The 17,384-nt window shown below is 40.5% G+C and overlaps 1 protein-coding gene and 1 long non-coding RNA gene across 2 annotated transcripts in view; one reads left to right on the top strand and one right to left on the bottom strand.

The window, feature by feature from the left end:
* Positions 1–15,722, top strand: part of LOC107988293 (uncharacterized) — a 46,416-nt gene extending 30,694 nt beyond the window's left edge. Inside the window, exon 3 of the long non-coding RNA XR_001759853.2 lies at positions 15,183–15,722. This is a non-coding gene — a long non-coding RNA (uncharacterized LOC107988293). The remainder of the gene's footprint in view (positions 1–15,182) is intronic.
* The window catches only part of prdm5 (PR domain containing 5), a 25,146-nt gene continuing 10,104 nt past the window's right edge, over positions 2,343–17,384 (bottom strand). Inside the window, exons 12-16 of the mRNA XM_008335462.3 lie at positions 15,772–15,932; positions 12,188–12,281; positions 7,418–7,503; positions 5,725–5,829; positions 2,343–4,541 (exon numbers count right to left, since the gene is read on the bottom strand). Coding sequence (XP_008333684.1) covers positions 4,377–4,541; positions 5,725–5,829; positions 7,418–7,503; positions 12,188–12,281; positions 15,772–15,932 — 611 coding nt within the window. The 3' untranslated portion in view covers positions 2,343–4,376. The remainder of the gene's footprint in view (positions 4,542–5,724; positions 5,830–7,417; positions 7,504–12,187; positions 12,282–15,771; positions 15,933–17,384) is intronic.

Here is a 17,384-nt window from a genome sequence, read left to right as displayed (position 1 = left end):
GAATCAAAAGCTGTTGCAGAGGTGACCTGAGCTAAAACTCCAAACATGAGCTCTTCAAGTTCAAGTCCAAACACGGCCCCACTAAAGTGCTTAGTTCCTGGAACATCAGCAGTCAGACGTACACTGAATTTATTCCACTCCGATCTAGAATTACTGTTTGTTTTAAAACCCATGACATGCTGTAAGAATAAGCTACAATTTGACCCTCATTTATTGCCTGGGTGACATGCAGGATAAGAAATTGACCCTCATTTATTGCCTGGGTGACATGTTGTGAATTATTTTTTGCGTCATTTACCCCATGGTATCAGTTTGGATAAAATGCAGGATAAGAAATCGCAGGTTAAAAATATTTAAATTTCTAACAGTTGACTTGTTTCCAAAACTGTTGTTAAACAAAAAGATAAAATAAAAATAAAGTTTCTGTACCTTTTCAGCAACGGTTGGACATCCTTGAATTTCACAGATTCTAAATCGACTCCAGAATTAATAAAGCATTCGATCCAGTTGTAGTTAAAATGCAGCAAATACACACCTGTTTTGTTCACATACAGAAAGGGATTCAGTGCATGTTTATTTTGATCGATCGCTAAACTGACATGAACGTATGATCAGTAGTGAAGTAGCTGCTATGGTTTTACTCGCTTCGAGATCTACGCCCCAGCTCCAGGTTGGACAAGGTAATGGGAGTTAGTTGAGGAGCGACAGCCCATTACTTTGAAGTGTACATGCAAACGTGGAGTGAAACTAGTTTGGCTAGGCAGAGAATACCGTATTGAGTAGCAGTGTGAAAACGGTTCACGGTGCCAGGTTGACCACTGTCATGTCCTGTTTCTTAAAGCGTCTTAAAAATAATAAGAACGACTCATCTTTAAACCCCTCCTCACATGAAAACCTCATCCAGGAATTACACTGTTGACGGCTTCACTTTAATCTTGATTTTTCACTGCAGCAAACAGTAGTCAGTTTCCGCTCGTCTTTCTCGCCACTTAACTCCTGTGGACACTGCCTTGATTTATTACCAAGGGGGAGGGGGGGAGACTGTATATTAGAATGTAAAGGCCGTGGCTGCAGTGGACCCTGGGTCAGGCTCCATCACTCTGCAGTGTGACAGGGCCAGGCTCCTGCTGAGTTATGGGATCAAGGCCAATGTCTGGAGGAGCGCGCACATGGGGGAAACGGATCTGTGCCCTTCCCTATTTTATCAGCTCTTCAACAAGGCAGCAGGAAGACACTCGGTTAATAATCATCTGCTGCTGCTGATGGCCTAGAGGGAGGGGGGGGGCAGCGGGCGGTGAGGTGGTGTGCAGATGTGCGTTCTCCTCTCCTATTTTATTTCAAAGGAGTTGTAGCTGTGCTACCTTCTTGTGTTGTGTTTGCTGCACCCAGAGCGTGTGAAAAACAGCTTTGATCCAGGTGTTTTAAATCCCTGATTTTCACCACACGTCGACTCAAACTGTTTCCATGAGGGACGACCGACCTCAGATAAAGGTTTATCCTGTACTGTGTAGTAATGGTTTTACGCATCGATTACTTCATAATCGTCTGTAAGGAGTATAGTACTACTTCAACATTTAAAAAAAAAAATCAAAGCTTTATATAAACTCTCTTTAAAGAATTCTCTTTATGTTTGTTATTTTTGTGTGTTTTATTTTTCATTACATCCTGTGGGTTTTTGCTGTTACGTTTCCTATACTGCCGTAAAAAACAAAAACAAAACAATATTGATCTTCTTTGGTTTTGCATATTAATTGTTTTTTTTTAACGGAGCTTGATCATATATTTAAATTTTGGATCAGAGCATCTGCACGAGACGGCGGTTTTGTTGTTGTGTGTCCGTCACCGTCAGCAGAACAAGGACAACTTTTCACTCCATTTGTTTAAACAATAATTTCCTGAGGAAGAGAAATGTGTTTGAGCTGCTGCAGCTGTTTGCTCTCCTCCCATGATGCTCCTTGATAGTCAGAGGGTATTATTATTCTCTGCATATGGCCTTGTGTGTGTGTGTGTGTGTGTGTGTGTACCAGGCTACACTTGTGGGCTCATTTTGCTGGTCCCCATGGAGAACATGAATAGTTTGTGCTTTAAAATTAGTTTTAGGATTAGAATTATGGTCAGATGAGGATTAGGACTAGGCAGAGATGAACGTTAGAGTAGGTGGGCAGGGGGTGTATTACATCTATGTGAGTTGCGTACGAGACACAGACTGTGTGTGTGTGTGTGTGTGTGTGTGTGTGGTCTCAGTCAGGTCTAGCAAAGAACACAGACACAGACTTTTCTTGGTCCCTCTTCACACTTTTCACACACAGGAGGCCTTTTTTAAAATGTGGTTAGAATGCTTGATTGTGTTTGGCTGTGTGTGTGTGTGTGTGTGTGTGTGTGTTTCTGAGTGATTGCTCAATGAAGCCAGGCCAAAATCAACACATAAAAGGTGTGTATATCCACGCTCCCCTGACAGGAAACAGACCCTGGTGGTGGTGTAAGGTTTCCCTAAATTCACTCAGGACTCACTGCTCACTGCTGTTTCACATTTGTCACAAGTTAAATTTGATTTATTTATTCCATCTCCCTTCAAAACCGCACTGCTCAGAAAGTAGGATAAAAAGAAAAAGAATAAAAAGCACAAGTTCAGCTCTGTAATTTTTTGGTTTGGTTTTTTCCCCCTCAGTTCAGGGATCAGAAGTTAGAATAGCTCGTCTATTTACCAGACTGCCAAAGACTATATCCCCTCATGGGTCCCCTAGCTTAAAAATTGTTGTATTTTTAATAAAAAAAAATACATTTCTTTGTTTAATTCTTAGATTTAAAACAGTAGAAAATGTCAGTAGAAAATACAGTAGTATTTACTGTAGGTTTATGACTTCAATCACTAACCTCTGAATGTTTTCAATAAAATATCAATCAGTTAGGTTTAATAACTGTATAATCCACTTTGGATTATATTTCAGTCTGTGTTAGAAAGTTTCTTGAACGTTCTGTGTCACGATTCCCCCAAGAATCCCTTCACGACATTTGTAACTCGACACCGACCGAGGTCGGCTTGGATATTGACTTTTTGACTTTGGACTGGAGGTCAGTTCAATTCTGTCTGTGTGGGCTTCACACCATGGGCCGTAATAAATCTGAAGTTTGATGGGTTGAAAATCAAGTGTTGGAGTAAATAAATGTTCAAAAACGCCGATCAGGCAAATAAATTCTATAAATTAAAACTCATTTCCACACATTTACAATGACAAAAAATTATAAAAATAACTACAGATAATAGAAAAGTACTATTAATAACACAATTCTTACTTAAATCAGTTAATGCAAAGAATCCTGTCCATCCTGTTTGAGGTCATTGTGTTCTGGTGACGGACACACCAACCTCACACCTCAGACTACATCGATCTGTAAAGTCGATCAAAGAGTTAATAAATCTTTATTTAAAAAAAAAAGAAGATTTCCAGCTCATTTGACAACACTCGGTCTTCTGTACCTTTATAAACACTGTGTTATGAATAATTACAACTGGTCTATTTAACAATACAACTCATCTTCAGTCACAAAATTCAACAGCCGCTTTAAGATGTGACACAGTTTTAAAACAAGTTTATGTCAAATGCTAATTCTTTCTTATTGTTAACCAGGAGGAACATTCTCTGATGATACTGCTTTCACTCACTCGAAACAAACACCAAAAAGAACCTAATAATAATAATAATAATAATAATAATAATAATAAACTAAAGCCTTAATAATGGCTTATGTCACTTAAAAACTGGCAAATCTTTCTTTTCAGTGTTCCTACGTGGACTTATCCTGCAACTGCAGCGGAGGTAGCTACTGTTTACTTACAGTATACTGTATATAAATATATATCTACAGATATATATACACATACATATCTATATATGTGTACATATATATAGAGATAGATAGATATAAGGTCAGTGAAGACAACTGCACTACATGTATAACGTGATCCAATGACTTTTAAAATATTGTGTTATTCATTACATTGTCTTCATTATTGTAACGAACTAAGAGGAATGTAAACGTAGGTCTCAGCCTGAAGTCTTGAGATGAACCCTATACATTTAAGTGTTTACAGTTTGTCAGATAAAAATTCAATGTGGACTACTGTGGTCGGTCAAAGACACTGCTGGCTTCAAACACTCAAACTCCTTCTGCTGCGTTCACACCAAACGCGATAGACGTGAAACAAAAAACTTGAAACGCCCGTTTTGCGCCACTTGATCATGTTGTCACGACCGAAGCAAAACTCAGTGAAACACAGTCAGTCTGGCAGGTTTTCTTCTTTCTTTTGTGCCTGTTCACACATCAATCTGCAGGATTGAAAACTCAAGATGTTTCCAGAGGTTCAGCCGCCACGCTTAGCTCTCGGTCTCGCCGTGGACGTTCTCCATGTGCACCTTGAGATAATCGTTCCTGGTGAACTTCTTGTGGCACAGTTGGCACTCTGCCATCGGTCGGTTGGGATTGTGGGTGAGTTTGTGTCGACTCAGCATCTTTTTCAGGCTGAAGGACAGGTCACACACCTGTAGCAGAGAAAGAATTGTGACAATTTGCAAAGTGTGCTGTTTGTAAGAAACTCAAATACTGTTTTTAAAAAATACTGGGGAACTGCACTGTTGAATAAATACTTTTCTCCACCTAATTTCTTCATATCTTTATCCAACTGAAGACTGAAGGTCTCCCTCTCCTCTTCTCTTCCTCCCATCTGGCAGCTTCCGTCTCAACATGTCCACTATCAGTCCTCAGCACAGGTCCAAACCATCTTGACCTTGAATCCCTGACTTCCAACAGTTAGATCTTGGCTGCCTCTCTCAGCTTGTCATTTCAGATCCTGTCCATCCTGGTCACAACCGAACTAATCGCAGCATCCTCAACCTCTGCTCAGCTTTTTGTTTTGTTTTTTCTATTTTGCCATCGTCTCTTAAGCATTTTCGGCTTCTTCCATTTCCCCCCCTATTTTTACAAAATGACTTGACTTCCGCTCTTCTGTCCCACATCTTGAGTCTCCTTACATGAACTAAAGCACCTTCACCTCCCTTGACTCCTCACAGTGTAAACCTTTCCACCTGTCTCACTCTCATTCACATGACTGTTTGATTCCCCCCTCCAGCTTCTCCTCCACCTGCTCCCTACTCTCCCTACAAATTAAAATGTCAATGTCACACTGCGCTGCTCCTTCGGACTTCCTCTGAGCTCCTCTGCCAGAGCTAAAGGTATTTCTGTAGTCATAAAAAACTGCTGCTCACTGATCTAAACTTAGCTCAGCATATTATCCTTGGTCGTAAACAACATTTGCACAGTGTGCTCTCACAGCCAAGGGTTGTTTTAAGCAGCCTGGTCAAATACTGTAGCCCCCCCCCGCCCTCCTCCACCCTCAGTGACTTGTCATTTGGTGAAACTGCCTCTCCAGTCTCCCTCCACTTCATTAAAAAATCCACTTTTTCTCATCTGAGCTTATTCAATATCCTAAAGCTAAAATAACAATGTGCCAATCATGAAAATGTCTTCCTGATACCGGTGATTATTTACAAATACATGTATATATATAGTACAAGTAGAAGATAAAAGGCCGTCATGCCAATGTCCTTTGAAAAAGGATGTAGAACGCAGGAAGAGTTGTTCACCTGGGTTTTGTTTTAACAATGAAGTAAAAAGCTGTGTTTATTAGAGATCCTGTGGCTGCAGCCGAGGCAGGTGAACACTTACGTCACACTGGAATGGTTTCTCTCCTGTGTGTGTCCTCATGTGCTCGTCCAACCCTCGCTTCTGACTGAACGCTTTATTGCACTCGCTGCATTTATACGGCTTCTCCTGCAGAGACGAACAGAAACAAAGAGGTCATTCAAAGAAAAAAAAAACATCCTGCAAACACGCTTTCCATTGGCCTGCTTTAAATAAATAGATAACGTTCAGTGCGTGTCGAATCCTTCTATGTATTTTCATCTGATATCGTCTCGACGTAATGACCATGTATTTAAGTAATTACTTCGGTAGAGAAGTTAACCTTGAGGCCATCAATGTAATACAGCAGTGATCATCAACTGGCGTCCCGCGGGCCAACTGCGGCCCACTGAACCGTTCACCCTGACTAGCATAGCTAAGCTAGCTGCGTGAGCTTTTTATGTTTGTTTTTTTTTTAGCGTTTTACGTGAAGTTAAGTACTTACGACGGCTGTGTGTGTGTGTGTGTGTGTGTGTGTGCCTGCCTGTGTCATCGTGGTATTGGTGGATGGGTGTGTCTATTAGTAATGCCTAAATAACACAGTGTGAGAAGGAAGAAAAGCATGGAGAAGTGATAGCGGAGGGAAACAGTTTCCCTTTGTGTGTCTGTTTTTGACAAATCTGGCCGATATTGAACGCTCTGCTCATTTAAAGCTTAGCTGCCATGGGAACAGGGTGAATGCAGGAAGTGAGGGTCCTGGGAAAGGCACTATCAGGTGGGCAGGGCAAAAACTGCCCGACGACACTGGATACAAAAGGGAGTAAAGATCAGGTTCACTGTGTGTGTGAGTGTGTGAGTGAGTGTGTGTGTGGGGGGGGATGTGTGTGTGCGCTCTATAAAACTCTCAGGGGTCAGAGTTTATATGTCAGAAAACACATGGGCAGACTTATTGTCAATGTGTTGATCCCCAGAATGCATTGCTGCAACTCTGATAACAATGAACATCTGTACCTGGGGAACCTTAGTCCTCTAGCAGCTGTTCTGCTGCTGACCTTTGACCCTAGCATCCCATAGAATGTTGCCACTTTCTCCTCAAAGGGGAATTCCAAGAATATACACACACGTTTGTTTGTTGTTTTACCTGGAGCAGCCAACTTCTCGTATGTCCTGGTAATTGAGTGGGTATTTGTAAAGCATGGTGCTCACGCTGCATCACAGGGCCAGGGACTTAGACTGAGTTGGTTGGTAACTCTCTATGTAAACAGCATGTCGTCATATGAGGATTTTTTTTTTCGAAGGCATGTTGGTGTATGACATGTCGGTTCTGACATCTGTTCTACCACATGATGAGTCATGAAAACATGAATGAATGTTTAGTGAGCAATAATCCCATCTCTCTCAGTATAATATAAAATAAGATTTGAACTGACCAATGGAAGGTTTAAGAACCGAATTCCCACTTAGCAGTGGAACCATGTGACATTCCTATGGGTTACCCATCAACTGGACAGAAACTGTGATTATACGCAAGCAAGCATTTAGCATGTTTGGCTAAAGCTCGAGCTTTAGAATGAAGACCAGCGTGGAGAAGACTTGAGTGTACTCTAAAAAGACATTTATTCACTGTGAGGCAAACCTCACCATGATGTATTAATGTATTGAGCTGAGAAAGTGTGTGTGAGTGTTTCCCACCTATGAGCTGATGTGACGTGATCTGCTGCCCTCAGTGGAGACTTACTTGCGTGTGTGTGCGGATGTGCATCTTCAGTCCATCGTTCTTGCTGAAGGCTTTGTCACAGTAAGGGCACTGGTACGGACGCTCTCCTACAGAACAACCAAAGAGAACGTCAACAAATGTCCAGCACGAGATGACGACCTCACCAATGTAGAATTCAGTTTTACATTTGAAGTGTTGTTGCAGAACGTGAATAAATCAAGGATGAAAATCTGGGTCCGTAGGAGATTACATGTAGATTATCTTTAATCTCAAGTGTTTGCTTAATTCATGCTCCGCACAATTTAGAGGCTACTTGTTTTGTTGGTGTTATATTTATAAAATATTGGTTAATTATATACGCTTTCTCTTGGAAATGTAGTGTTTTCTAAATGGAGGTTTTGGATTAAATTTGTATTCTTCTGTCTGCAGCTTAGTCCAAACAAGTTGAGTTATATAATATTTGTGAATGGACAGTGTAAAACCTAATAAAAAAAAGTATTTCTACCAAAGACACTTCCTAGTTACCGTTCGACCTGGTGACCTTCACCGGGGTCAATAACTGTTGACCCACACTGACTTTTCACTTCAGATGTTGGCTAGACTTCAACATGCCTCTACAAGGTAACAGTGGAGGAACACAGAGCTCGTCCAGCTGGATCAAATGCAGTCTAGCCAGAACTTCTACAGATGCTATCTGAGCATGCCGTACTGATGTCGGAGAAGATGTGACAGAATGTCATCTGACACATGGATCTGTTTACCAAAAGGATGATCCAAAAGCTAGATAGCTGAAGACTTATCTACAGAAACGATAGGAGGTAACCTCTATCTCAGCAACCTAATCACAGGTTTAAACAGAAATCAGACAAGATAAAAGTAATTCATGAAAGAAAAAAAATATTTACAGTCACCATGGTCACGTATTCGGTGAGGGTCAGGGAAGAAATGGGAGAAAATATCTGAATTTTTCCGCAAAATTGAGAAAGGGGAACTTGGCTTTTTTCTTTTCAGACCAGTCTGTTAGCAGCACTTTGGTGTCAAGTCCAGAAAGAGTACTACAGATGGAACCATTAACAGAGCTGGGTGTAAAGTACAGAAGGAGCTACACTGGGTCTGGAAAATCGTCTGGAAAAACATGTGACCTGTGATCCGCTGCACTTTTATTGTTTATTTATCCCATTAGGACCTACAGTTTGAGTAATGTATTTTAATCAATACGCCTTTGAAATATCTGCAGCCTGTCAGAACACCTGAAGCTCCCTTTAAAGTTGAATGATGGTGCTTTTCATGTTACATTAAAAAGCTATCCTAAGTCCAGTGTCAGGGTGGAGAGGGTAACTGATTCAGCATGTGCTGCAACAACATACTATCTCTTTGACCTTGGGGTGTCTCTCTCAACCCGCCCCCCCCAACCCCCCTTTGTGACCCTCACAATTCTTGTCTGCTAATCGATCCATTTGGCACCCCTCCTGTGTTTCGTGTGTCTGGTTAGCAGATGGCTGGCATCGTCGTTTCAGCCTTGTGTTTGTTACAGAGCTTGCTTTGTAGCTCGAGGTTTATGTCTGAAAGGCATTAGTGCGACTCGTCACAAATTAATTCCCGGCTTCCTTCTGTTCAGCTTAACAGTGGTCACTCACTGCCCTCCACCAATGAGGAAAGGTGCCACAGAGACCAAATGATATTGACACACAACATTGGAAATGATGCAACTTTTACAATTAACCTTTCTATGATAATGGTTCACCCAATCAGGTTCCACTATTTTCAGTTACAACTAACGGTTCAGCTTGTTTTAATATCAAGTTGTAAAACAAAAATCAGACCAGACGTTTGCTACATGTTCACAACAAATACAGGAGTTAGACAGGCTCAATAAAAACATGGTCCTTAGTGGTAACGCCAGGAAAACCTAAATTAAATTGACATATATTTATTGTATGTTGTAATCTTTTTTTTTTTCATCTGACTTGGAGGATTAAGCCCAGAGTCATGCTGGGCACTGAGATGGTATTTTAAGCTCCAGGTGCTTTGGTTAAATCAAAACATTTTCTTCCAAATAACGTGTATCAACTGTGTAGTAGAGCTACGATTAGTGAAAGGTTGAAAGGTGGGATTATTGGAAATACAATTCAAATGTTTTTTAGTTTTAATCTGAATGATTACAGAATAAATAGTACATGTTTGACAGACCAACGAGCTAAATGTTAGCTATGTTAGCTTGGATAGAAGGCTGTGAGTTATTGATACAAATGCAAAGAAAGATTTGTGCTCTGTGCAAAAAGTTTGACCTGCTCTAACTGTTGTCTGATTTGCACTTATTGTGTTAAAAGTGCCGCAGACCTACAAAAAAAAACCTTGTTAATTATTTAATGACGAAGCAGAAAACAAAATGTATTACACAGAGAGACAAGGCAGCTGAGTAAATATTTCTTTACTGCTTGTAGAAGATTTTTAACCCTGGGAATCTCACACTCTACACTGACCATACCCCACAGTCTTGGTGTGAGTGAGAGTCTGAATGGTTGTTTGTCTCTATACGTGGTGCACCCCCGACTCGTGGTGCACCCCCGATGCCATAGAAGATAAATAATGAATGGATGAATAAATGAATAGATGGATGAATGGATGGATGGATGGATGGATGGAGGAGCACACCTTATGAATGTCACATAAGCTCATAAGATCATAAAATGTCTTAAGAAACATGTTTTGGTCCCAACATTCAGACCAAGTCATTTGTGACTCTTAATATAATATAAATGTTCTGTATTCTTGTAACATGGACATGGAGCAGTTCAACCAAACAGTAAAAGTTCCTCGCAACTGGTTCACCGTAGTAATATGGACCAGGCGGTAACAGTCTTTAACAGATTGTTAGTAACTGTTTCTTGCGTTAGTAGTGGGACTAGCAGAACTAGTACTAGTACTGGTACTGGAATTTTTCCTTTCTTGTAGGAATACAGGCTATGGAAAGTATAAAATAAACAGGTACATTTTTGAAATAACTTAAAATAAAAAAGTGTGTGTTTGTGTGAGTCTGTGTATTTATGTGTGTGTGTGTCTGCACATGTTGTCAACAGTGTTTTGCACCTTTGTGTGTTCTGTGGACATGAGCTTTGTGTGTATGTGAGAAGGACAAACCAACCAAAAGAGAGGGAGCTGTATAGGACTGAGGGCTGCATCCCAATTCTAACTGTATTCATATAGAAGAAACAAAAGAAAGGAATGCTGGGGGAGGGGTGGGAGCAGAGAGGGACACCACAAAGAAAGAAAGGAGTTGCGGGAAAAAGTGCAGTCCAAGAAGAAACCCAGACCCATGACCCTAAACCCTAAATGGCTGTAAATCTGTCTCCTTACTTTATAAACGGAGGGTCTTTGTGAGGGATAAACACCAGCCAATTTATTATCACATTCCTCAATGATACAAACACATGAAATATAAAAACACACAATAAATAAACACACACAGCCAACTTTACAAAACTTTGACTTTCAATTAGTGGGACTGAGAAAAAGTAACTGCGGACCCTGAGAGAATGTGGGTCTGTGTGTGTGTTTGTCTGTGTGTGTGTGTCTGTTTGTGTCCCGGCCAAACCTCTGCAACAGTCGGTTGGTACGGAAACACACAGGAATGTGTAGCTTTCTAGGTTAAGGCAGTTTAATGAACATCCAGGGCTATATTTTTGTAGACAAGAACAAAGCCAACGTGTAGCCCAACTACAGCCGAAAGCCAAGAATCACAATGTGCAAAACCTCACATGTCTGTGGAAAAGTAGGATTTAAATATATATATATATATATAAATATTGTTTAAATATGCACTTAATAGGAAATAGGAGATATTTTATATATATTTAAAATAATAAAATATTTTGCTAGGATTAAACAAAAAATTGAAAGAAAATATACTTTGCATATATAAATATATCATTAATCATGCTTCATTCACCGTTACCCTGTTAATAATCCTAATATATGTATGTAATAATTGGACAGCTCAAGTGTATTTATATACCTGAGATTAACAATATTACATTATAGACCTTAAAGTCAGACTGCAATATGTATAAGGGGCAGAGGAGTTCAATTCATTTATTTATTTGTTGGGTGATTTACCTCGGTAACTGGAGAACAGGACAAAAGAAAGTCTTTTAGTGTTTCATATAATAATCGTATTTGTGTGTGTGTGTGTGTGTGTTACATAACCCAGGTCAGGAATTTGATACCTGCAACATAGTCAAAAATGTGGAGACTGCGGCAGGTTTACATCACCAATGCCTTCGTGCATTCTTTCTTTTCTTTCGTCTGACCACAGAAAACCTCTCCATTGTCAACAGTTGCACTTGTGCACAGTTGTGCTGCTGTGTTGTGCAACACCAACAAGGTCTTTTCAATTCTATACTGTAGGTGCATCAGTGGAACTAGAACTCAGAGGACACACACACGGTGTTTTTGGGTGCATCAGTGGAACTAGAACTCAGAGAACACACACACGGTGTTTTTGCAAAAAAAAAAAAGTTAAGCAGACGTAACATTTTCAGACAGCGTTTCATGGAGCACTTTTTGATCGAGAGCTGCCGACTGTTGTGGCTATGACTATAATATGAGAACGCCATATCATGAAGTACAGCCAAGGAGCCAGAAGGTCACATGCACAGAGATTTCTCCTGACTACCTGAACTGTTTACAGTGTTACACATGTTGTTGGCTAGATGGTTTTTTTTATTAGTTGCTATCTTGTGCCAAAAACACAGCTTTTATTATTCTTAAAAATGTATAAATACCACTCACCTGTATGGCTACGGATATGAACTCTCAGAGTTCCGTTGCTGGCAAACTTTTGTCCACAGTATGGGCAAATCTTCTCCTTCTCCCCGGTGTGTGTCTGCATCAGAAAAATGACAGAACTGACATGTGGTTGACATTAAAGGAAACATGTGTAACCTTCGTCCCCACATCTGTCCTGAGTTATAAAGTAAAATGTGACCACCTAAAGCTGGACTTTATAGACTTATCTGGACTTTAAAAAAAGAGTTGTACTCACAACCACCCTGAAATAGAGATATATATTTCAATTCACTTTAAAATGATCTTTCTTTTCTGCAGGTTCTACGTTAACCACATCACTTTATCCAAAGCAGTGAAGCCATTGACAGCTGGACTGTCTTCAAATGATTTAAGTTCATCTTTGTGAATGTACCTCCTGCATTCTCTTCAAGCCTGGGTTTTAGGCAGTAATGCACTTTAGTTTTTATCCACTGATTTATTTTTGACCATCTAATCCTTTAATAGGGGCTGCCGGGAAAGCTGTAGTCAATCCCAGCAGTCATTGGACATCCGTGAAAGTTGGCCAGTTCATCACACAGCCACAAATAATCATTTAACTAAAAAAATTAAATTAACCTCCAATCTGCATGTGTTTGGAGTCTGGGAGGAGGAGGAAGTTAGTTAGTTGCTGTTACACTAACCAGTGAACCTATTGCTTAAAAACAGTTGCCCTATAAGCCTAACTATGAACTCAGGCGAAACCTGATTGTATACCACAAAGATGAAGATGAGAACGGTGGTAAGGAAGAATAGAGAAACCCAGTGTGGAAGTATAGAGAAGTTGCAGTTGGTGTGGGATTTATTTTTAGAGACAGCTAGACAGATATGATGATATGGGCTGTCAGTGGTAACTGTTGGAGGTGGGTTACATTAAGTTACATCAGGTCTGAGCCACTTCCTGTTCCCAGCAGTGACTGACAACAGGTCAGCAGAGAGGGTCAGACTCTGGAAACATGGCTGAAACGTCGTGCACTGCACAAGTGTAATCCTATGAAGGGACCACCTTAAACCAAACTCGCTGTCCTTTATGACCACACTTCACAAAAATGACATTTTAAAATAGCGCGGAGCGTCACATGGAAAGCTGTAGAAACAATGCAATCACTGACCTCATATATGGAGTACAAAGCACCTGGCATCACATTTAGTAAAAACTGAGAGAATATTATTAAAGGCTACAGCCGTATACAGTACACCTTCTACTCACTCCCATCAGCCATGATCATGTGCCTTAAAGCATCACCTTTGTCACTCCACGCTGCTGACGTGGCCTTTCTGACCTCTGTCTGCTCAGTGATCTGCTCTGTTCCTCTCATCCCAGCCTGTTCTCACTCCATCTGAACTCTGTCTCCTCTCCTGCCATCTTTACCACCGCATGATGTGTGTGTGGCATTTAACCAATTCATCACTGACTCATTAATCATCATTAGTCAGCTGTCACATGTCAGTTAGGGAGTGTGAGACATGCTGTTTGCTGTTGGCACTGCCAATGTCAACCTCCTCGTGTGAATCCAAGACGGACGCTTCTTTACTTTATTGGGGACTTTGACTTTACTCCGTGTCTATCATTCAGTCTCCTCGTCTCCTCCTGAATCACCTCCGTGTCTGAGACAATCATTTTAACCTGTTGTATAAAATACACGAGTACTCCTCTAACATGACTAGCAGGTACTGCAATATTTACTCATGATGATTTAGGAGGGACAATGTTTGTCCAGGGCATTACCGTGTACATGAAATAAAACTTCAACAACAGTACGCAAGTGGTTCTTGTGAACATAAAAAAGACTCAGGGAGCAAGTTGTCATTTCCTCTGTGACCTGACTTTGATCAGGGCCAGATCTCTCAGCAGCTTCCAGACCCCATCAGCAGCGGGAGGGACAGTTCCTCAACTGTACTGATCCTTAGACATTTTCTTTTTGCTCCGTGCCAAGATGCTGTTTGGTTTCAATCTTGGACCATAACCATACCGGACGTTGTCAGTTTTGGGACTCATAATCTGCTGCGAGATCTGTTTTGAGCTTTGAAATCCCCACAGAGCTAATGGACTAACTGCCATTTCTAATCAACACAGGAATTGATTTGCAAACCTCAAGTGCAGAAACAGTCAGAATGCATCGCTCCACCAGGTTAGACACTGGGAGATCAGCTGCATCACTCTGACCAGACACAGAATGAGACCGGACTTAAAAGAGAAAAGTATTTTCAAACACACTGGACTGTTATTTCACCTTTATTAAAATTCCAGTTTGATTGATGATAATAAAAATACCCTACGGCAGTCATTTAGAAGTTTGACTTTTTGTCTATTAAGCACATGTCGCTCCACAACTGGGTCTGTGTCCTGTCTCTCTACAAAGTTCTCATCAAAGTAAATGAAAACCAAAAACCTCCATAGGTGAAAGAGATTAAACCTCTTCAAAAACCTATGCCATCCCAGATGGCCCTTTGACAACTTCTCATGGTCCCACTGAAAAAAGAATTTCAATGAGGTCGTTTTTTTTTTTTTAGAAATCACAGAGACTGAATGGGTTCGGACGACATGAGAACATTGCAAAATAAAGATACCGTAGTTCAAGAAAGTTTACAGTTGTGTACAAACCACATCCTCAGTCACAGGCATTCAGTTCAAACTTGCCACCAGAACTGTGCTTAATTGCTTATGTAATTAACTTTCACTGATTGTGCTGCCTTTTAATCATACCCACATGCACATGTCCAGCCAACCTGCTAGGCCCTGTTCTGATTTGTATCATTCATCCAGTCATTTATTTTGGACCTGGAGACAATTTTAACAGTCACTGGGCGAAGCCAGGTCAACCCCCCTAACCCCCCCCCCCCCAGCACACCAGTCCATTACAGTGCCACATATAGAGACAAACGACCATTCATGCTCATACTTATAACGATGGTCAATTCAAGTGACTAATGGACCTCATCCTGTATGTTTTTGTGGTAGGAAACTCATGGCCTTAGGGAGAACCCCACAGGGGAGAGATCATTCAAACTCCATGCAGAGAGACCAGGGATCAAAGCAGCGACCTTCTTGCTGTAAGGCAGGTCTGTTTCACCAAAACTATTTTTCCGCAACACATCTTATGACATGGGTGTCAAATACCCCTGTAACATACAGTTTGACTGTTGTCCTAATACACCTCTACAACAGTCAAAAACAAACAGATATTCTTTGAAAAGAGATGACGAGTGTCAACTTCCACATCTCCGAAAAAGGAAAAACCCTATTAGTCCAAAATTAGCTCAAAGTTGCTCACAGGTAGATAGCACAAACCAGCATGAAATTGCAATGAAAATGATTTCAATTATAGCCACGGCTAAACACTGCCATTACTGTAATCAAACTGAGTCCATTTTCAGTAATTGCATTGGAACAGTCAAGCAGAGAGGTCATTTGCTTTTATGTTGCACCTGCCTTTCAAATAAATAAAGTTTTCCCTGAAGTCATTTTCAGGACATAATGACGGGGCGAGCGGACATTCAATCTCAGTTTGAGATTAGGGTTATCTTCTTCATCTTTTTTTTCTATTTACCTTTTTGTGGCTCTTGAGGACAGACGGCGTCACAAAGGCTTTCTCGCACAGGTCGCACTTGTACTTTTTGTGGCCATCATGCACCACCTGGATGTGGACATTTAGCGTGTCCTTCCTCTTGAAAGTGGCGTCACATTGGTCACACTTGAAAGTCCTCTCGTCTGTTGAAAGGACAGAGGTACTGTCTGTAGAAAGCCAATTATCCATTTATACATTGTTATTCCACTAAAATAGTCGTCACACAAACAGTCAGAGAAGAGCCCGTTTTTGGACACTTTGAGGACAGAAAAGGTTTAAATGATCGACGTTTCATTGCTCTGAGAAACAATTCTGTGAGAGAAAGGTTCTAGAAACACTTTTGTCCTGCATGTGCAGCTGAGGACATCGCTGAGGAAACAGTAACAAAATGAATTCTTTGGCCATGTGTTCCTCCTTAACAGTAAACTGTTTAGTTGGTTTAATACACAAAAAACAAGATGTGCCCTATTTAATTTATCAAAAGAAGTGAAACATAAGACGGTTGGGAGTGACGCCTCTGTGTACTTTTACAGCTCCACACAACAGCCACTATTGTTGCCAAAGTGGTTGCTCCCATTATATTGTCATCATGACATTTCTAGGCAGTTGTTTGGGACGGTTGTTTGTACAAATGTGTTTGTTGAGGCTTGGAGTTGTTGTGAGTGTGTATTTACACTGTTGTCAAGTTCAATGAGGTTCAGGTCAATAAGAACAGACACCAAACAAGCAACTGTTTATAATGAAAATTACATTTCCACATAATAATTCATCATCACCCTGATACTAATTGACACGTCACATTAACTTGAGGGTCAGGATTAAATACCTTTGAAATCATCCTTTAAATTCTCAAAAACAGGGAGTAAGTAGTTGTTGTACTGCTAACAGTACAACAGTGCAGTGTACCGTGTATCATTTCATTAGTTACATGCTAATTACATGCACAATATTTGAAATGATCTCTGGTCAAATTAGCAATTTTTAGTACGGATGTACATAAAACAATTTAAAAATAACTACATATCTGCAAAAACCAAATGTTTCAAAAATGTCCCCAAAAACCTTTTCACTGCAGACTGAGCTCCTCAACACGGGCAATTTACAATGACAGACACAGGGACTTATACAATACTAAGACTATTTTCTCACCTGTAGGTAAAGTAGAGAAACACACTCTACTCACTGGCCCTACATGGACCTGCCTTAGTACATAATACATATGGGTGGTGCAATATAGCGAGTCTCCTGAGACGGCAGCCTTGAGCTGACTACGGTCTCTTTATTATCAGGCTGTAAGTTTTAACAGCAGCACTGCTCAGCTGTGCAGAGAGAAACTTTGGATCAGAATGTGACACCGTGAACACATTCCAATGATGAATTGAGGACAATGTCATGCTGTTCCTAGAGTCATTTAACCCTTTCATTTTAATTAAAATTACTTATTACAAAAGTATAATAATAATAATTACAAAAATCCATCCATCCTAGTTTCCAAAAGCACAGTATGAAGTGCCAGGAATCCTTATCAAGGAGCTAAATGGGTCTCGCTCACATTGGGTCTTTGCTGTCTGCATTTTCATTATGGTGTAGCCTTT

Source organism: Cynoglossus semilaevis, chromosome 2, assembly GCF_000523025.1.
Source record: "Cynoglossus semilaevis isolate Cse_v1.0 chromosome 2, Cse_v1.0, whole genome shotgun sequence".
In the NCBI taxonomy this organism is placed as follows: Eukaryota; Metazoa; Chordata; class Actinopteri; order Pleuronectiformes; family Cynoglossidae; genus Cynoglossus; species Cynoglossus semilaevis.
Note: the sequence above shows the minus strand (reverse complement) of the source record. Positions and strands in the feature narration are given on the sequence as shown.